This window comes from Pan troglodytes, chromosome 19 (assembly GCF_028858775.2).
Source record: "Pan troglodytes isolate AG18354 chromosome 19, NHGRI_mPanTro3-v2.0_pri, whole genome shotgun sequence".
NCBI classification, from domain to species: domain Eukaryota; kingdom Metazoa; phylum Chordata; class Mammalia; order Primates; family Hominidae; genus Pan; species Pan troglodytes.
This window is the reverse complement of record NC_072417.2, coordinates 86,131,382-86,153,359: the sequence shown is the minus strand read 5'-3', so window position 1 is coordinate 86,153,359 and position 21,978 is coordinate 86,131,382. Positions and strand designations below refer to the sequence as shown.

The 21,978-nt window shown below is 48.7% G+C and overlaps 2 protein-coding genes across 2 annotated transcripts; one reads left to right on the top strand and one right to left on the bottom strand.

Moving 5' to 3' along the window:
- Positions 1–2,508: 2,508 nt before the first annotated feature.
- On the bottom strand, positions 2,509–8,060 carry SSTR2 (somatostatin receptor 2). The gene is given in 2 exon segments (NM_001246599.2): positions 2,509–3,847; positions 7,787–8,060. A coding segment is annotated over 1 exon segment (1,110 nt). The 5' UTR covers positions 3,756–3,847; positions 7,787–8,060; the 3' UTR covers positions 2,509–2,645.
- Positions 8,061–9,618: 1,558 nt separating this feature from the next.
- On the top strand, positions 9,619–10,019 carry LOC744496 (DNA-directed RNA polymerase III subunit RPC10). Its single transcript, XM_063799923.1, is given in 1 exon segment — positions 9,619–10,019. A coding segment is annotated over 1 exon segment (327 nt). The 5' UTR covers positions 9,619–9,692.
- The last annotated feature ends 11,959 nt before the right edge of the window (positions 10,020–21,978 follow it).

Here is a 21,978-nt window from a genome sequence, read left to right as displayed (position 1 = left end):
GGATTACAGGCGCTCGCCACCATGCCTGGCTAATTTTTTGTATTTTTAGTAGAGACAGGGTTTCACCATGTTGGCCAGGCTGGTCTTGAACTCTTGACCTCAGGCAATCCACCCACCTCAGCCTCCCAAAGTGTGGGATTACAGGCATAAGCCACCACGCCCAGCCTGTAGAATTAGTCTTCTCTGCCTTGAAATTATTTCTACCAATTCTTGGTCCCTTGGAATCATTTCCCTAAAACTCAGCATTTATTCAAGGACCCTGGAACATCTTATGTTATAATAATTGTAAAGTTAGGTCTAAAGCATTTTCTTCCAAATCTTTGCTTGTTTTTGTTTAAAAAAAAAAAAATCACACTTCGCTAAACATGGCTGCTAGGAAGCCCTGAGCTGAACTTACAGTTGACCTTACTTTTACTAATGGTGTGGGATTTTCCTGCATGCAATTTCTGCCGCAACTTTTTCTATAGTCTTGTTTTATAACTATACCTCTTTTTATTTTTGTATGGATTTATCTATCCAAAATCTTATTGAACATATTTTTCTGAGCCACAGGAAGTACTTTTGGGAGTGAGGTGGTGTGAATTTATACAGAACAAAAGCAGCACATTAAGAAGGACACCCACAGGTGGAGCACTTAGTCACTCCCACCAGCCAACAGCGCTTGCTTAGGGAGCCGGAAGAGGAAAGCTCATTTAAAAATATGGTAACATCTATGTGTGAGATGCTGAGTGATGCTCTCAGATGAAACCCAAAGATGATGACATCCTTGCAGACACCCAGGTGTGTATTTCTTCATACTCTAGAAAATGATCAGTCAATGAAATGGATATTGTCTCTTCTTATCGCTTGTAAATGTCAGTTTGGGGAACGAAAAAAATGCCACTTTATGGTGTGAAGTGCCTGTCTACAATAGTCCTTGCAGAGTGGCTCAGAGAGTCCATGGCATTAAAGATATGACAGTTACTGTGTATACAGTCAGTGGGGAAGGCAGCACAGCAGTATCTCCGAGAGGTGGTTCCCCATCAACACTCACACCACACCCCCTGCACGCTGCATATTCATTGGCAGCTGAGGGTGCTTTTGTTTTATGAACAATGTCTTCTGGTCTTTAGTACGCATTGTGGTTTTCCTTTTTTTTTTTTTTTTTTTTTTGAGACTGAGTTTTGCTCTTGTTGCCCAGGCTGGAGTGCAGTGGCACAATCTCAGCGTACTGCAACCTCCACCTCCCAAGTTCAAGTGATTCTCCTGCCTCAGCCTCCCGAGCAGCTAGGATTACAGGCACGTGCCACCACGCCCGACTAATTTACATATTTTTAGTAGTGATGGGATTTCACCATGTTGGCCAGGCTGGTCTCGAACTCCTGACCTCGGGTGATCCACCCACCTCGGCCTCCCAAAGTGCTGGGATTACAGGCGTAAGCCACCACGCCCGGCCATGCATTGTGGTTTTCTTAATGCCCAGCTTTGTATGAAGTCCTCTAAAGTCCCCTTTGAGGAGTCGTTGAATTACATTTCCATTTTCTTTCATTAGGAAGCTATGTCTGGCCTGAAAAATAAAAACAATTTTATGGTTTCTCATAAAGGTGTAATTTTGCTTCACTCTTATTCACTTATTTTCACGATGGAGAGAATGAAATTTTTTCCCCACAGGAATCATAGTCCATTTTTTGCCTTTCATGTTAGTGATTTTTTCCCCCTCATAGCTCCCTAAGAAAAACTAAAGCAATTTGAAAAGCAAAAAATGCAATCTTATAACAAAGTTGGCTTTGTCTTGATAAATACAATGATGGATGACCACAACCACTTAAGTCCTTTTGGGCAAATGAATAATTCTCTGACTATATCTGAGAAGTGGAAACACATGAATTTACGTTCTGGTTCTTCAAATATCTTCTCCCTTTCCCTTCTTACATTGACCTCACTTGCCTGAAATTAATGAAGCAAATCCCCAAGGGCAGAGGCTAGAAGGTTTGTGAGGCTTGAAGCTTATACGAGGTTCCTCTTTAAGAAAAACAATACAAACATATCTTACTTTCACAATTTTTTACAAAAACATATGACCACATGAACATACTGCCCAAGTCCCACCTGGGCCTTGGCAAGGCCCGTGCGAGAGAGATCCCTGAAGCTTGAACTTTATTGGCTTCACGGTAAGTCCATTTCTGCGGGCAGTGTATTGTGGCAAATGTCCATCTACACTATGCATACTCGAATTTGCTACTTGTGTATGTAAACACAGGAGCGTAGGTAATGCCTATACAGAGAATAAATAGGAATATACAAGTATACATATAAAAACACAAGATTACATATTGAGTTTTAAATACACAAACACACAGATACTTATTTTTTTCTATTTTTGTTGTTTCTAAAGATCATATCCAGGCATGATCCCTCTTCTCCAGACTTTGAATTGTCTACCTGCATTTCAGTGTTCGCTTTAAGGGGGAGGTAATCAGTTTAGCACATTATCATTCAATCAGACAAGCTGACTCAAACACCGTTCTCTGAATTGGACTCATGCTGAGCAATCCTCTATTCTAGAAGCCAGGTGTGAGGGGTGGGAGGAAGGAAGCCGGTGCGGGTAGGGAGCCCATTGCCAGTAGACAGAGCATGGCTTGGTTTTTTCCCAACCCCCAAGCAGTTCAGATACTGGTTTGGAGGTCTCCATTGAGGAGGGTCCTCTGGGTCTCCGTGGTCTCATTCAGCCGGGATTTGTCCTGCTTACTGTCACTCCGCTCCCCATCATCTGTGCCGCTCACCTTGACCAAGCAGAGGACATTCTGGAAGCTCTTCTTGAAGTTGTCAGACAAGAAGGCATATAGGATAGGGTTGGCACAGCTGTTAGCATAGGTTAGGACCACCACAAAGTCAAACATGCCTTTAAGGGCTGGGGTGGGGCTGATGGCCATGGAGACGGAAGAAACGTTGAATATGTAGAAGGGAAGCCAGCAGAAGATGAAGACAGCCACCACGATGGACACCATTCGGGTGACCTTCTTCTCAGACTTCTTCCTCTTAGAGGAGCCCACTCGGATTCCAGAGGACTTCACCTTGATGATAATGAACAGGTAGCAAAGACAGATGATGGTGAGGGGTACCAGGAACCCCAGAATGAAAGTGTAGATGATGAACCCTGTGTACCAAGCCCCAGATTCACCTGGCCAGTTGATGGTGCAGCTGCTTCTCCCCCACTGGTTGCTCCGGAGCCCAGCATATATCATGATGGGCAAGATGACCAGCAGAGAGACTCCCCACACAGCCATGGTGATCATCTTGGCCGTCCGGGGTCTCCTCCACTTGGCCGACTTAATGGGGTGGACCACAGCCAGGTATCGGTCGATGCTCATGACTGTCAGGCAGAAGATGCTGGTGAACTGATTGATGCCATCCACAGTCATGACCACCCGGCAAATGGCCTTGCCAAAGGGCCAGTGGACCAGAGCCACCTGCATAGCTAAGAAAGGCAGACCCAGCATGAAGAGCTCATCTGCGATGGCCAGGTTGAGGATGTAAATGTTGGTGATGGTCTTCATCTTGGCATAGCGGAGGATGACGTAAATGACAAGTGTGTTGCCACACAACCCAATGATGCAGACCACAAAATAGATGAATGTGAGGACTGCATTGCTTGTCAGGTCATAGTACGGCTCTGTCTGGTTTGAGGTGTTGGTTGACACCACAGAGCCATTGAGGTCAAATGGAATGGATAGCCATGTGTGGCTTCCATTGAGTGGCTCATCCGCCATGTCCATGGCTGCTTTTCAGTTTTAGGCTAGTTCCAGCCAGCCCAGAGATCTTATTCTCACCTTAATGGACCCTGGAGGCCAAGGATCCAGTGTGACATCTGGAAGGAAAAAAGGAAGATTGGCCCGTCGGTCACAAGCTGTTTAAACTCTCACCAAATTTACACATTTCTGGTTTAGCCTCTCAGACATACTCTTAAATTGAAAAATGTATTATCTTTCCACATCAACATTAAGCTCTAGAGTTCCTCATCAGTGTGCAGACTTTTTGAGTTGTTTTTCCAATAGTAGGGAAGGGTTTGGGTTCAGCCATCATCTGCTGACGCACATGTCGGGGAGGGCTGTGGCTTCAAAAAGCACATACTTTGACCCCTAAGAAGTTGACTGATTTAAACTGCAGAAAGGCAGAGCTTGGAGAAGTTCAGCGCCTGACCTCAGAAGGGTCTGACACTGACATTCCTGGCCTCTTCCCTACCAGGAAATCTATGCTGACTTGCTGACCGCCTTGGAGTCTTTCCGTTCTGAAAATGCCATAGTGGAAAAAACCCAGACTCTAGAGGTAGAACAAACCGGGTTCCACGGCTGAGCCCGTGTGACCACATGCCTGGTCCTTAATGGTTCTGACTCTTATTTCTTCACATGGGGGTGTCATGAAGGTTAAATGATGGAATGTATGTGAAAATGCCTAGCCTTGCATTGGGCTCATAATGGGAACCTCGTAAGTTGTTTCCCCCCATGTTTTGCTCTACCATCTCATTATCTCTGATTTATTGAAATCTACCTACGTGGTGAAACAATTTATAGTCTTCAGTATTAAAAATAAAAGTCTGGTTTGCTTTCATTTTTGAAATGTAGGCTTCAGTTTATTTTTTGTTTTTCTTCTATTTTTGTTTTCCAATACCTAATGCTTGACTTCCTCAAGAGCTCTTTCCCAAAGTCCCTAAGGGGATGCTGCTCCCAAGTGCTGTAACACTCCAGAGAATTTGCCTGCCATTTTCTAATTACGGACAAAAACGGGAAGCAGGTGTGGGACACAAGCTCTTTCACAGAAGTAAGCAGAAGGCTTCCAGTACTGATATAATTCATTCACACTCACGATTCCCTTGATCTCCCCAACTGTCCTAGGTGGTAGGATAATTACCCCTATTTTAGAGATGTGGAAACTGAGGCTTAAGACAGTTTAAGAAGCTCACTCCATTCTCTTGTACATAATTGGTGGAGCTGGGATGTGAACACAGGCCACCTGGCCCCAAGTCTTTTGCACGTCTCAAGGCATCCCCTCTGCTCCTCAGTGGCCTAGAGACCGAACGGCTGATAACTGGGCTTTGGTTTGAAGCAACTGACTCCCGTGTTACTTCCTTGCTGAGAAAATAATTGGAGCACTATTGGCTTGGCTTAAGATCTGAAACAATAGTTCATCCCATAATTAAATGATTGATATACAGCCATTCAAAAAATATCACGGGGGTTGGGGGCCTGGAGAGGAGGCTTCTTTGTGCTGACAGCAGGGATGTAGAAATGAACAAACTTGGCCAGTGCCCTCTAGGAGGTGATAATTTAAAAGGGGAGATGGGAAAGGAAGCCAGCTCATATAGGGTGGGCATTGCACGAGAGAGAAACGAAGGACTTAAGAATGCCTTCCTTTCCTGGGGGACTCAGAGGAGGCTTCCAAAGAGAAATGTTTGAGCTGGGTCTTGGGTATATGAAGAGTGAAGCAGGAGGACAGCAAAGAGGCCAATCAAGGAAGAGGCGAGATGTTCAGAGGGTGGTGTGTTCAGCAGAGTGGGACTAATTCACTTGGCTGACACATTTCCCCTGAGCTAGGTCCTTTTCCTGGTGCCTGGGTGTAGATGGAAGATTACTTCTTAATCCTTGGAAAGACTGCAGATGAGTTAAAGGAGACTTGGCCAGCAACAAGTACTTGAGGATCCTTGCTCACCTTTGCTTCTGATTGATTCTGAACTGCCAGGTGCATTGCTCGTTCCTTCTGTGCTCATTTCCCTACCACACAACTGTCTGTGAAGTGAGATCTGGGCTTTGTGGCTGACCATTTTGTGAAGTATTTGAGGCACCTGGAATTTCATGTCTGCATTGCGTAAAAAAGCATAGACTGGCAGCAATTAAAACAGAAGCTGTACAGAAACTGTGGTTAGTATCCCTGGATTAACTTGGGTAGTTTCGTTATCACTTCTAACCATCTTGTCAGTTGGTTTCATTCTACAGAGCCAGAATCCTATTCAAGCTGCCTGCAATCAGAGTGTACCTTATCATGGGGATTTCCAGGGGCCCATCTATATAACATGAATGGTCACACTCCAATGTCTGAGTAACACGGAATCCCCCTGGGTTGGCAGAGCCCCTGTCTAAGAGTTTTTGGGCTAGGAACGACGATGGTGCAGGGAGTATAAGGGAGGGTTGAGTGTTGCTTTCCAGCCCTAACTCGGTCATTTTAACTGGAGTTTCAGTCAACAGGACAGAATTGCTTAATGGTAGCAACAGACAGGGTTCAGAGTCTTGGTGAAGGTGGTGGAGGTGGGAGGCTAGGGAGCCGGCTGAGAGTGGGACGGCTCCTGTAAGCAAGAAATGAGCTTAAATCATGGGGAGTCTTATTTAACAAAGAAGTCAGCCGCTTAAGGTCTTCCAGAGACTTCTGTTTCATTTTTGTTTCAGAGAAAGAATATTCCAATGCCAGGCAGCCAATTCTAGTTGAATTGTGGTTAAATTAAATGTACAAGGAAGTTTCATTTTCTGCATTCTTTGTTTTTCCAGCCCAAGAATTGTTAGATGCTGGAAATGGCTAGTGGTTGGTTTCCTCTGAACCATGTCCAGGCTCTGTAGAGAGGAGGGTGAGAATGGTCTCACGCACCTGCCCCCCCCCACCCCGCCCCTTTTACATAGGGGCTGTGATTACCAGCCCAAGAAATGAGTGTTGGGATGGCGACCCGACATCAGGGGAGGTCCTAAATCCTACTCAGCTTCAGTTTCTCCTCTCCCCATCATGTTTCCCGCATTCACTTCCCACCCCCCGCCTCCCTCAGGGCCTGCAGAACCCGGCTTGGTCTCTGTGCGGCTAGAGCGAGAGCCCCCACTGGCAGGGTGACAAAAGCCCCTGAGGGCCACCGCGGCGCGTGAGCGCCTGGGAAAAGCCGGGGCGGTGCTGGCCTACGGGGTTGAGAAATGGAGGGGCGAGTGTCAGGACCGCGGAGCCGGTGCTCCCGGCTGGCACAGAAAGTCCTCCTCCTGGCCATCCAACTCGCTGATCCTCAGAGCAAGGGTTTCCCAAAGAACTCTGTGCCATTTCCAGGAAGACGAGGCAAGAGCGGAGATTGTGGCGCCAGCACGCCCAGTATCGAAACGCACAGCAGGGGTGCCGGGTGTGGGGGGGCGCTGAGGACAGAGACATCGGGGCGCAGAAGACAGTCGCTTGGGGGACTTGGCCAGCGGCTTTCGGGCACGGGCTATGCAGTGGTTTTTTCTCTCCAAACCTAGACAAACTGTCCTTTCTGTCCCGAGGTGGGGGACGGGGACGGATCCTAGATCGTTCAGCGTCTAGGGAGAGAAGCCCCTCTTTCTCCGCTCTGCGCCCGCCGCCTGCCTCTGGCAGGCTCGGATCTCCGGGTGCGCTCCCGCAGGAGCCCCAGCTGGCACCTCACGGCCTCGCTCCCCTCGCGCCAGGTCTCTTTTGCAGGGGGCTGGGAGAGAAGTTGTCACCCGTCGCAGCTACCTGAAATCTCGGGCTAAAGGGCACACGCCACGCACACGGGCATGAGGCTGCGAGGACACGTCCGTTCCAGCACACTCTACCCACAGCCCCCTTACTCAGGCAGGGGTACCCGTTGTCGTTCATTCCTACTACAATCACCCCAAAAGGCACAAGAGCGGAGAATCACGCACCGGGACCTAAGCTCAGGCACTCGGATGGGCACACCACCATCAGCGCAGATGCACACAGGTGCCCAAGTGCGCTTCTCGCTCCCTCCATCTCTCTTATCTCACACACACACACACACACACACACACACACACACACACACCCTCACCTTTGCTTTTCCGCTGCAATCCGCTAGCTCCGGTCTCCGACACCCAGCGGCTGTCCCCGAGCCAGCTGGGCGCCGGGGCGCGCAGCAGCTTGGCTAGCGCCTGGCGCCGGACGTTTGGGGTTCCTGGCTCCTCGACCCTCTTGTGCCGGCTCCCGCTAGCCCCTCGCACGTAGAGAGCTCCCCTCGCCCGCAGACCCCCGGCGCCAAGCCTCAGACTGGGGCTCTGGGCGCTGGTGGTCTTGCGAGCGCGCGCGCATGGGTGGCTGCGCTGCTGGGACTGGCCCAGCCAGCCCGGGCCCCTCGGCACATTTCCCCACGCCCCCCTCCCGCTACGTCACAGCGGCTTCGCTCCGCCCCCCCAACCCCTCCTCCCGGGTCCTGCAGAAGGACAGGGGTGAGACCGGCTGAAACGCCTGCGGGTGGCCGCAGGCAGAGCTTACAGACAGCCGGGGAGCGGGGAGAGAGGGGACCCGCCTGCGGGGGCGTAAAAGGTTAAGCGTTTTCGGTCTCCTCAAGGCTCATGGCAAGGACAAGCGCTATTTTCCCTCTGATTTCACGGAGTCGATTCCCTTCCACCCATATATTCTAGGCAGCTGGAGTGGCGGCCGGGGTGACCCAGACTTATACCGGGACCTCTGTGATTTCCTTAGCCAAACAAGTTAGCAAAGCTGTGTTTACCGTGGGCCAGCCCCGGGCGCAGGGCGCAGGGCCAGGCTAAGAGTAGGGAGAAAAAGGGCTCAGGGGATAGCGCTTCTCCATGCAGTTCCCAATGAGCGCAGGGCGTGTAAACCCGCACCTGGAGTCCAAGATTCAGTCCTAGGAGCCATCAGAGGGCCAGTGGACGTCGACTGGTCCCAGCTGTCCCTGCGTCCCACAGCTTGGAGGTGCAGCGGCCATACAGGTGGTCCCCTTGCTGTAGCCACGTCAGTCAGCACCTGCTGGTCTGACCCAGCACAGTCTCTCCTACATGCTGTGAGGGAGCAAAGGGGAACAGGCAAGAAGTGGGAGTCGCATGGAGTTGCAGCTGTTTATTTTTGACTGTGATGATTCAGCCTCTTTTCCAATAGTTTAATAAGTCATAATCAATCCTGCAGCCTCCCCTTCCTCACCCTCCTCCAAGTACATAGGTACGCACACACACACACACCATCCTCAGTACAGTTTTAGAGGATGTGAAAACAGAAAGCAAACCCCAACTAGCTTTCTCTGTGAGCTGAGCTGCCTTGATTTGTCCATCCTATTATCTGATTTCCAATTCACCAGGGAACAGTAAAAGTCCAGAAGCTGTGTGGCAGGTGGGGTGAGCCTTAGAGATAGATGAGTGACATGGAAAAGCAACCACCAGGTACAGCAGCAGCCAGCTCTCTCTTCTATCTGGGCCAAACTGTATCTTGGGGTACCCACCGTGAGATGGGGATCAGGAGTTTCCATCTCTCTCTGAGACGTTGGTCATGATAGGGCTTAAATCTTGGCATCCTGGAGCTCAGGGTGAGATGGAAATTGAGCTGCAATTGCCTTAAGTTCCAGGAGTCAATCTGGGAGCCAGCATCTCTTTTAGACATGTGCATGCAAGTGGAAGGGCTGGGGTGGGTAGCTCACTGGAAGAGGGCTGTGTCTGCTTACCGTCAGTGGGAAGAGGGAGAGGCAGAGAGGTAATAGTAATATCAGGAGGGCATCGTGGAATTGTGCTCAGGGGAACTCGGCATCCTCTGGCCACACAGTTGCTACAATGCCTGTTGCCACCTCCAGTTTAAAACCATTAACCTGACTGGTTTCCAGGAAAAGAAGGAAGAGCCAGGAAGTGCCCACTCTGCCCTCAAATTCCTTTCCTAAAAGTTCTCAAACTGTTAATACCAGATTTATGTTTCATTAAAAAAAATAATAACTGGAGCCAGCAGAGTCCGAGATGATGCTGCTGTTCTACCCTGGCTGCAGGGACGGGCTGATCGTGGAGGAGGGACAGCGCTGCCACCGCCTCGCCTGCAACACGTGCCTCTGTGTGCACTTCACCCACAAGGTAACAAATTGGAAGTACTCAAAGCTGAAAGAAGTGGATGATGGGCTTGGGGGAGCAGCTGCCTGGGAGGATGTTGACTCTACTGCAGAGCCATGTCCTCAATGAGAACCTCCTTGTGCTTACTACATGTAGCTTCAGACCCACTCTGCAGATGAGCCAAAGACCACCTTCTACCAGTGCTGCAGGGCTCAGTGTGGACACCACTGGAGGGATTAGGGCAAGGACGGCCCAGCTGCCTGAGCGTCTGCTTACCTCCGGGTAGATGCTCAGCTGGGAATATGAATCGTGTGTCCTGAGGGTCTTTGCTGGTGTGGTGGAAAGCTAACCCTTTTAAGGTGAAGAGACAGGGTGTCAGGAAATGTGGCCTATCTGCCAGTCAGAATGGATGAAGTCATTGATGTCCAGGGAGTTTTTCTGTGTGGGGAGGGGACCCATAACTAAGTATGCTCTGTTTGAAGTCCTCTTCCTTCCTTCCTTCCTTCCTTCCTTCCTTCCTTCCTTCCTTCCTTCCTTCCTTTCTTTCCTTCTTTCTTTCTTTCTTTTTTGAGACGGAGTCTCGCTCTGTCGCCCAGGCTGGAGTGCAGTGGCACGATCTTGGCTCACTGCAAGCTCCACCTCCCGGGTTCACACCGTTCTCCTGCCTCAGCCTCCCGAGTAGCTGGGGCTACAGGCACCCGCCACCATGCCTGGCTAATTTTTTGTAGTTTTAGTAGAGATGCGGTTTCACTGTGTTACCCAGTATGATCTTGATCTCCTGACCTCGTGATTCACCCACCTCGGCCTCCCAAAGTGCTGGGATTACAGGTGTGAGCCACGGTGCCTGACCTCTTTTTTTTTTTTTTTTTTTTTTTTGAGATGGAGTTTCGCTCTTGTTGCCCAGGCTGGAGTGCAGTGGTGCAATCTTGGCCCACTGCAACCTCCACCTCCCAGGTTCAAGCGATTCTTGTACCTCAGCGTCCCGAGTAGCTGGGATTACAGGTGTGCACCACCATGCCCTGCTAAGTTTTGTATTTTTAGTAGAGACGGGGTTTCACTATGTTGCCCAGGCTAGTCTCAAACTCCTGACCTCAAGTGATCCACCCGCCTCAGGCTCCCAAAGTGCTGGGATTACAGGCATGAGCCACCACGCCTGGCCTAATTTTTATTTTTTTTGAGACAGAGTCTCACTCTGTTGTCCAAGGTGGAGTGCAGTGGCGTGATGTCAGCTCACAGCAACCTCTGCCTCCCAGGCTCAAGTGATTCTGCTGCCTCAGCCTCCTGCGTAGCTGGGACTCCAGGCGGTTGCCACCATGCCTGGCTAATTTTTGTAATTTTAGTAGAGACAGGGTTTCACCATGTTGGCCAGGCCAGTCTTGAACTCCTGACTTCAGGTAATCGCCCACCTCAGCCTCCTGAATAGGCTGAATAATCCCAAAATGCTGGGATTACAGGTGTGAGCCACCACATGTAGCCCTGTATGCTCTTTAATGTGGATGACCAAATAAAGCAACATTCCCCTCCATGCACTTTCCTTGTCAAGCCTTCCCCTCCTTATCACATAGGGCAGACCCAGCCTGGAAAACGTACTGATGCACCCACGTTAGGCACACCTGTCTTACTGCAGCTGGCTGAGTGGGCTCTGAACAACATGGACCTTGACAGCAGAAATGTGTCATCTAGGATGATTGTTGATTTTGTCCAGAAAATGTATGCCTCCTCTCTTCTCCCCTCCCCACCTTTGAAGGCCTCCAAAGAGCTGTTTGGGCTGCCAGCAGCACTCAGGGGCCAACCTCGAGTTCCTATTCCGCCTTTGGCTCCCCCAGGCTATTTTGACTCTGCCCTCCATCTGCTGAATGAAGTCTGAGCTGTAATCCACACGGGGCTACCTCTTCTTCCTCTGCAGCTTGGCTAGTAACTAAGTAACAAAACCTTGAGCCAGAAAAATAGAGGGGTTGGGGAGGAGATAACCTCCTAACTGGCTTGTTTGATATCTTTAAAGCAATTAAATAGCACCCTTCCCTCTGTCAGCAGTTATCAGAGAGACAATAGGTGGCAGGAAATTAAGAAAAGGAGGAGGACAAAGGGCCAGGCCAGTGTCCAGCCCCTTCCATGGGGAGGGGCTGCTCGGTTCACTCTTGCCAAGAGGAGTTCATAGTCTAGGAGCTCCACAGGGAAGACACAACTCCCAAATAGGTCATTATGTCTCTGAGTGGCTTAATAAATTAAATGGGGGAAATTGTTAGTCTGCAATCAATTTGGTGAAAGTAAGTATTGCAATTAAGCCTGGAGGAAAGCAAGAGAGCCCTGAGGGGAGGATTGGATGTGTCTGAGAGTGTTAGATACCAGTCTGAGCATCCAATGTGGTTTTTATCATCTTTACGGGAATGCCAGGGTGAGGTCTGCCATTTCTATTGATGAGAAAAGAGCAATGCTCCTGCCGTGGAGAACATCAGCTATCCGGTGGTTTGAGGGGGCGGGGGAGAAGATACTCGGCATGGTGATCGTAGTACCTTGGCTTCCTGGGACACTCCTGTTTTTAGCTGTTATTTCCCTTGTCCCCCACAAACCATCCGCATTTTACGAAAATGGAAATGTCAGCATGTAAAAGCCTTTCTGATACCATGGGTCCTGATGTTTAGTTTGGAAAATATAGAATATAGTCACCATATCACTGTTTAAAAACTTTGAGGGCTGGGCACAGTGGCTCATGCCTGTAATCCCAGCATTTTGGAAGGCTGAGGAAGGAGGATCACTTGAGCCCAGGAGTTTGAGACCATCCCAGGCAATATAGTGAGACCTCATCTCTACAAAAAAAAAAAAAAAAAAAAAAAAAAAAAAATTAGCCAAGCATGGTGGTGCACACCTGTAGTTCCAGCTACTTGAGGGGCTGAGATGGGAGGATCTCATGAGCTCGAGAGGTGGAGGTTGTAGTGAGCCAAGATCATGCCACTACACTCCCGCCTGGGTGATAGAGCAAGACCCTGTTTCAAAAAAAAAAAAAAAAAAAAAAAAAAGGAGGTGGGGGGGGCATTTGGCATAGTCGATTTAATAGTCTCTTCAAATACACAAAGAATTCAAATGAGGACCTTTCTTCCTCACTCTGTCCCCTAGCCCTCAACAGCTATGAGTCTGGCATGGCGTGTCACCATTTTTCTCTATTAGCAACCTCGACCCTCAGGGAATACATTGGCCAAGTAGTGAGTAGGCATTAGAAGCTCTTTGGAAACCACCCCAAAACAAGTCTAGAATCAGGAATCGTGGTTAGAAGACACTGTGCTCTAGATAGGATTCCCTTTTTTTCTTCTCATCCCCATTTTGGCCGAAATGCATATAGACATAAAATCCTGGAGCCAGAAGGGTTCTTAGACATTCTCAGGTTTATAGCCTACATCCCATCATTATCCAAGTAAAGATACCAGGCTCAGAGAGGACAGGTGACTTGACCAAGGCCACCCAGCAAGGGAGTGGCAAAGTCAAGAGTCAAATCAGCTCTTCTGAATCGCGGACTCATGCCCCTTCCACAGGGACCCCACTCACACGGGGTATGAAAGCTGGAGGAGAGAGGAGTCCCCAGCTCCCCCACCGTCTGTCCCAGCACTTCTCTGGCACCAGTACATTCTTCCTGATAACCACATCTCTGCTGCTCTTACCTGGTCTGGCTCCTCTTTTTCAGTGCCATGGTGACAGAGTTGGAAAACTTGAGGCTGTCTCCTGCTGTGACTTTTTCCAGAGTGTGCTTCCTGGACCACTAATTCTCAGAGCAAGATGCTACGTAGAAAAATCGGCTGGGCGTGGTGACTAACGCCTGTAATCCCAGTACTTTGGGAGGCCAAGGCAGGTGGATCCCTTGAGCCCAGGAATTCGAGACCAGCTTGACCAACATGGTGAGACCCCTATCTCTACTAAAAATACAAAAAATAGCCGGGCATGGTGGTGTGCACCTGTAATTCCAGCTACTTGGGTGGCTGAGGCACGAGAATCACTTGAACCAGGGAGGCGGAGGTTGCAGTGTGCTGAGATCACACCACTGCACTCCAGCCTGGGCAACAGAGTGAGACTCTGTCTCTCGAGAAAAAAAAAAAGAAAAGGAGCACAGGCAACTCTGGGAAATGGTGCACAGCTGCACATTCACCGTTCACCCCATGTCCTGCAGATTCACATTCATATATATATAATATGTCTCTCTCTCTCATGCATATATATATATGTCTCTCTCTCTCACATTCATATATATATATATATATAGAGAGAGAGACAGAGAGAGAAGAGAGAGAAGAGAGAGATAGGGTCCCACTGTGTCTCCCAGGCTGGAGTGCAGTGACGTTATGTTGGCTCACTGCAGCCTCGACCTCCTGGGCTCAAGCCATTCTCCCATCTCAGCCTCCCAAGTCACTGGGACTACGCCCGGCTAATTTTTGTATTTTTAATAGAGATAGGGTTTTGCCATGTTGCCCAGGCTGGTCTCGAATTCCTGAGCTCAAGTGATCCGCTGGCCTCAGCCTCCCAATGTGCTGGGATTACAGGTGAGAGCCACTGTGCCCGGCCTCACATGCTTATTATAATGTCCATTACGTGCAGGGTGCACTGAGTGTCTCACACACCTTTTATCTCATTTAATTCTCTCAACCTTTGTGGCACATGCCTTTATCAGTAGTAACATTGGTATTTTGAGAAATCTTGCAGGAAAGACAGCTGTTGATCTTTAACCCAGTGTTTCCCAACTTATTTAGCCATGGATTCCCTATGAGTAATTTTCCCTGTATTTCCCTGAGTAATTGTCAACACCTATTCTGTGCTTACTGTGTGCCAAGCACTGTGCTAGATGCTTTCTGTTAACTCATTTAATCCTCACTGTAATCCTATGAAATACCGTCAGCATTATTAATCCCCCCTTTTTGTGAATGAAGTAAGCAAGGCACAGAGAGGTTAAGTACCCTGCCCAAGGTCACACAGCTAGCAGTGACAGCTTAACTACCAAATCCTGAACATAATTATGCAGAGCAAGAATCCATTGGCAAATGGGACTCCCACCTTCCTTAATCGTTCTTAGAGGCTGATTACAATACTAGAGACAATCCCTTCCCCTGATCAATAGCCACAATTGTTTGTTGTGTTGTTGTTTGAGACAGTCTCATTCTGTTGCCTAGGCTGAAGTTCAGTGGCTTGATCACTGCTCACTGCAGCCTTGACCTCCTGTGCTCAAGCAATCCTCTCACCTCAGCCTGCCGAGGAGCTGGGACTACAGGCATGCACCAGCAGGCCTGGTGAATTTTTAAATTATTATTATTATTTTTTTTTGTAGAGACAGGGTCTCGCTATGTTGCCCAGGCTGGTCTTGAACTCATGGGCTCACGTGATCCCCCCAATTCCCACCTCGAACCTCCAAAGTGCTGGGATTACAGGTATGAGCCACCACGCCGGGCCCACAATTGTTTTAAGCCCTTCTCCAGGCAGTTACTTTCCCATCCTAAGAACGTCTTTGTGGATGAGTTCTGGATTGTTTCCAAGTTCTCTGAGGCTCTGACAATCATCCAGGCCTCCTAGAAGAATTTTTTCCTCTCCCTTCCAGAATGACCCAAGTGACAGAAGTGCCTGGTGCTTTCCTGCTGTGTGACTCCCTCCGCCCCCACCCCCCACCAAATGCTGAATTGCCTGATTAGCCTAATCAGAAGAGCAGCCTCTTCCCCAAAAGAGGAGCTGCTGCTGGGGGGGTGGGGGGGATTTATAGACTCACAGTGGCAGAACGCCCCTCTGAGAGCACCTGTCAGGGCTTCGAGACAAGGCTGCTACATGGGAAAATCACCTGGGGAGTTTTAAAACTAAGGGTGCCCTGGCTCCGTCCTTAGCTATTCTCATTTAATTTTTGGCATGGGGCCCAGGTAATTTTTTCAAGCTCCCCAGTTGATTTTCATGTGAGCTAGAGCCGAGAACCTCTGAGAGTTAAACTGTCTCGATTCTGATGTGGAGAAACTTTAGATCAGAAAGGGAGAAAGACTGTCCTGGGTGAAGCCACAAGCAACTCAGGAGCTCTCCTCCCCCAGGGAGGAGACTGTGGACTCACACTGCACTCCATCACCCTGGGAACCCTGTTATCTGGGCAGAGGGCATTCTGAGCAGGGTTTGTGCAGCCGTGGGGCCTGGGAGTCTCTGTTCCATGAGCAGATGGAACCAGAGTTTTCTCTCTCATAAGGAGAATCCCCTTCAACTACCTCTCCTCTCCTAGTGAGATAGCAGGGTAGACACCTCACCTCACTTCCCTTTGGCAAGATGCACTGGTTCCTGTAGAATGGGTGTTTCACAGCTTGTGAAGGGGCAGCAACTTCACAAATGGGCCAGAACCAGTAATTCGGGTCCTCGTTGTAATTAGAGCGACAAAGGTCAGGATCTAATTTAATCATGGCCAGAGTTGACCACACTGGCCTTTTCCCTCCTGGGGTCTGTGTTCCTGTGTGTTGCCAGCAGCTGGGTACCTGGGCGAGGCTCCCACCCTGTCCTGTCTCCACGGATAGCTCCTCCTTGCTCTGGAAATTCTCCTCGTCCTAGTCTCCGTGTGCTAGTGGCCAAAACGGTAGTTCCTCCCTAACAGGACACAGAATATTCAAAATTTAACAGGGCTTTGGGAAGGCGCAGACCCAGAAGAGAGGATTTCCAAGTGGAGATGTTGGCCCAGCGTTGGCAGGAGTTGGGGGTGGGTGGGTCTTCATGCTGAGCGGCGTCCCATCTCTTATCACAGAGCCTGTTTCTTTCTCTCTCTCTCACTTTCTGAGTCAGGAATTTCTGCTGCTGAAGGGCCTCTGCCCCCCGGAAGAAGCAAACACCAGGAGTGAATCCAGCCACTGCAGCTGATATAGTTCAATTACGTTTCCAAAGAGGCTGCAGTTCCTTAGCCGGCCCCGGGGTGGGGTGAGCGCACAGAACTCACCTCCAGGGCGGCCTCTGCGAGCTCGGCACCCGGCCTTGCAGGATGGGGCCCAAACGTCCATCCCAAGGCCTTTCTTTTCTCTTTTCTCACTGCCCTCCCCATCCTCCTGCCAATCTGGGGATGCGATGCTGCCCTGTTAGAATCAGGATGATGGCAGTACCTTGGAATCCAGATCCTGGCGTTTTCTGTCTCCCCTTCTCATGGTGGCTTTCCTCTCTCTGGCCTCACTGACAAAGAGAATCTCCTCTATCCGAGATCAGGGTGCCCTTCTTGGGAAGAGGCAGGCATGAGATTGCTAGAGGCCCAGGTGAGAAGTCATTGAGGGCAGATGTCAATTCTGCAAAGGGAGTGGATTCTGCAAAGACAAATGGATTTGGAAAAGGGTCTTGAAAAGCTATCTGGGGGTGGCAGGGTAGCACTTAGTGCCTGTTTGGAGGCTGCATGCTAAAGCTGCAAAGGATGCTTTTGCTGAATGCTACAAACGTTTCTGTAAGACTGAAAGGGTGGGTTTTCCTTCTTTGACACAGGAGGTGACTCCACAGAGCCCATGGGCATCGGAATGGGTTCCAGTCGCGGGACCAGGAGGGACTTTGTTCAACCAGGTGAGGCCCTCGTGATGGGACCTGGCCACTTTCCAAAAGTAAGACTTCCCTGCTGGCTTCTTCTTGCTCCCTTGTAGCGGAGCCAGCTTGTTGGCTTTGTTTGCTGGTTGGGCTGCCAGTCCCCAAGCTTCATGGTACCCGCCTGCCTGAGGCCCCAGAGCAGATGGCCGGCCTGGTGAGGGGGAGTGGGAGCCCTGCCCCCGCCCCTGCCCCCGAGTCATTCATGTGTCTCCTCTCGCCCTCACAGCCTACAAACGGCTGCTCCTCCTCCCCCTCCCCAGCTCTCTCCCACCTCACTCTCCAGCAGCCAGATCTGACAGATTGTCCCTGTGCCTGCCACTGAAACCTAATTTCTCCATACCACTTCAGACACTCAATCTTTCTCCCTGGCAAGACCCTTTTACTTGGGGTTGCAAAGCATGACAGTTCTAGGCTTTGTTTCTAGCCTGTTGGAACACTGGACTCTTTTGAATAATTGGATTCAAGACTTAGGAGGTGTCTTCACTCCCAGTAGAGATGGGTAAGGACATTGTAGGATCCTAACATGACCTGCCAGAGCAGGTATCTGGGGAGATGAGGCTTGGCCTCACAGTGTGACCCTGCAGAAGCGCTCACTTTAGTGCTCCTTCAATAATGAGCCCATTTAAATAGAACTTAAACAATTTTTTTTTTGAGATGGAGTCTCGCTCTTGTTGCCCAGGCTGGAGTGCAATGGCACCATCTGGCCTCACTGCAACCTCTGCCTCCCAGGTTCAAGCAATTCTCCTGCCTCAGCCTCCCGAGTAGCTGGAATTACAGGCACCCACCACCATGCCTGGCTAATTTTTGTATTTTTAGAGTAGAGACGGGGTTTCACCATGCTGGCCAGACTGGTCTTGAACTTCCAACCTCAAGTGATCTGCCCACCTCGGCCTCCCAAAGTGCTGGGATTACAGGCGTGAGCCACCGCGCCCAGCCAGAACTTAAACAATTTTTAACACAACTTTTGCATGTATACATAGCATATAAAAATTTTAAACAACTTACCAGAATATGACTGGTTCTAAAAATCCTATCTCCCATCCCCCCAAAATGAAGACTTGACACCAGTGAGTCTATTCTAAACATTCTGATTTCAGCTCCAAAGTGAATTTTTAAGGACAAGTTCCAGAAATGAATTGGCAGTGGTGATATTAAATGCATATTTAGTTTTCCAAGATGTGCACTTTTTAGTGCTGTTGGACTATTTAGGAATAGCCAGTACTCACTTTGATGTATAGTTCTGATGTTATTGGCAAAAATAAACAAGTCAAAAGCACAAAACAGGCAACTGACAATGTCATGTCTCTGAAGAGCATGTCTGTATATAATCCTCCTACACAGGTATACACACCTTCATCCATCTATTCTAAACGCAAAGAATGTATAAGAGAAATGGGGAGAAAATTGGTTTCTAAGCCCTGCAGTCCAACTCTTTTTTTTTTTTTTCTTTTTCCTGAGATAGAGTCTCACTCTGTCACCCAGGCTGGAGTGCAATTGCACGATCTTACCTCACTGCAACCTCCACCTCCTGGGGTTCAAGTGATTCTCCTGCCTCAGCCTCCTCAGTAGCTAGGACTACAGGCATGCGCCACCACCCCGGCTAATTTTTTTGTATTCTTAGTAGAGACGAGGGTTTCACCATGTTGGCCAGGATGATCTCGAACTCCTGACCTCAAGCAGTCTGCCCACCTCGGCCTCCCAAAGTGCTGGGATTACAGGTGTGAGCCACTGCGCCTGGCCTATGCAGTCCAACTTTTGACTGTGTCCTCTCAGGATAAGGGAACTCAGAAGCCTATCCCAGGCCTGAAATCCTTTGCAAGTGTTCAGAAATCATGCAGGACGGTAGTTGCTTTTGATGTCCTCCTGCCCTTCACAGGCCTTTCAGAAATCCAGTGTTTTTTTCATGGCCTCTTATATTCTATTTAGGAGAGATGCTATAAAGGGTTGTCATTTCTGAAACTGGTTTTGTTCCTGTTTTCAGTATCTTGTCACAAAACTGGCAGTTCATCACAAAGCAATTAATGCTGCATGACTTAATGAACATTTGATGCATTTTTTTTTTTTTGAGATGGAGTCTCGCTCTGTCACCCAGGCTGGAGTGCAGTGGTGCAATCTCGGCTCACTGCAACCTCTGCCTCCTGGGTTCAAGTGATTCTCCTGCCTCAGCCTCCTGAGTAGCTGGGATTACAGGCATGTGACACCATGCCTGGCTAATTTTTGTATTTTTAGAAGAGTCAGGGTTTCACCATATTGGTCAGGCTGGTCTCGAACTCCTGACCTCAGGTGATCCTCCTGCCTCAGCCTCCCAAAGTGCTGGAATTTAGGCGTGAGCCACTGCACCCAGCCTGATGCATTTATTTAGTTGGGTGGGAGGGAGAGTAGCTCTGTAGCCCTGAGTAGATAGACGCTGCCTAGTGGGCTGAAATAACTCATCCTGGTTAATTTCTTCTAAAATTATATAATTCTCCATAATTTGAGGTCCAGATAGTAAAATATATGCTGATAATATATGCTGATCTTCAGTGCAAACCAGTAGAAGGATTTGTTTGACCAGTAAAATCTTTTTATTTTAAAATTTATTTTATTTTTATCAAACCAAACGGTAGGATTAGACTTCTAAAGAAAAACAGCAGACTATGGCTGGGCACGGTGGCTCACACCTGTAATCCCAGCACTTTGGGAGGCCAAGGCAGGCAGATCACAAGGTCAGGAGATGGAGACTATCCTGGCCAACATGGTGAAACCCCAACTCTACTAAAAATACAAAAATTTAGCTGGGGGTGGTGGTGCACGCCTGTAGTCCCAGCTATTTGGGAGGCTGAGGCAGGAGAATTGCTTCAACCGGGAGGCAGAGGTTGCAGTGAGCCGAGATCGCGCCACTGCACTCCAGCCTGGCGACAGAGTGAGACTCTGTCTCAAACAAACAAACAAACAAACACCCAGCAGACTCCTGCTCTATCCTTCTCCACTTCTGACACTTTCCCTAAGTACAAAAACTTTCAATTCTTTTTTTTGTTTCTTCTGTTACTGAATTTAACCTCTATGTTTTCTAAATGGCATACTTATACTTCTATTTCTTGATTTTTCTGTTTTGGACTCTATTGGCTTCCTATGAAAGAGCCCCAACTCACCACCTATATGATGAACTTCCCTATTTCCTTTCCTCCCAATATAGTTACTGTGTTAGTTCATTCTCACACTGCTATGAAGAAATACCCGAGACTGGGTAATTTATAAAGAAAATAGGTTTGATTGACTCAGTTCCGCATGGCTGGGGAGGCCTCATGAAACTTATAATCATGGCGGAAGGCACCTCTTTACAGGGTGGCAGGAGAGAGAATGAGGGTCAGCAGGGGAAATGCCAGACACGTATAAAACCATAAGATAAGATTTCATGAGAAGTCACTCTCACGGCAATAGCATAGGGGAAATTGCCCCCATGGTTCAATTATGGGGGTTATAATTCAAGATGAGATTTTGGGTGGGGGCACAGCCAAACCACATCATTTACCATCATTTTTGTCAAGTCAGTAGTCAATGTTTGCATTACTATAACAATGTAAATATTATTTACAGCTGAGCCAAGCACTATGCTTTGCTGGCCTCTTTTTTTCTTGTAGAGTCTTTTGTTTTCCCTGAAGTTAATGATTACCTCTTTGTTAAAAAAAAAAAAAAAAAATTTTTTTTTTTGAAACGGAGTCTCACTCCATCACCCAGGCTGGAGTGCAGTGGCATGATGTCGGTTCACTGCAACCTCTGATTCCTGGGTTCAAGTGATTCTCCTGCCTTAGCCTCCCGAGTAGCTGGGATTACAGGCGTGCACCACCACGCCCAGCTAATTTTTGTAATTTCAGTAGAGACAGGGTTTCACCATGTTGGCCAGGCTGGTCTGTAACTCTTGACCTCAAATGATCTGCCCCCCTTGGCCTCCCAAAATACTGTGACTACAGGCGTGAGCCACCATGGCCAGCCCCCCAGATTTTTTTTACTTCCTTTTTTATGTACCTATTAATGATTCATTCCTAAATTCTGCAGTCAAAAATCTTCTCTAACTTTATTCAACATATTGATTTCATTTATGGCTTAGAGGCATTCTTCCTGGAGATCATAATCCTTCTGCTCAATCTAGACCAGTTGTTCTTGAAGTCTGCTGCACAGCTCTCATCTCAGGACTTCTCTTCACCATTACCCTGAGGATTTCTTTCTTGCTTCCCAATGTTCGTCTTCTGTTTGCTCTCTCTTGCTCTGTCTGGCTTACTTCTTCGTTTTGGTGGAGCATCACCTCCAGGAGTTTCTTGAGAAAGGGTATGTGGTAGCCAGCCTCCAAGATGAGCCCTAATAAACCCCATCTCCTGGTATTTACACCCTGCACGGCCCCTCTCACATTGTACCAGGATCGATCTGTATGATTAATACATATGATGGATGATGGTATGTCACTTCAGAGATTAGGATATGAAAAGCATTGTGCCTTTTATCTTGGAGGCTCTCACCTGTCTCCACCTCTCCTCCTCTCTCCTCCCTCCCCTCTCTTCCCTTCCTCTCACCTCCCCTCTCCTCTCTTCCCCCGTCTCCTTTTGAGGAAAGGTCGTGAGCCCTGTCTTGAGCAGTCCTATAGGATGGGAAGGTGGAACCTCCAGCCAACAACCAC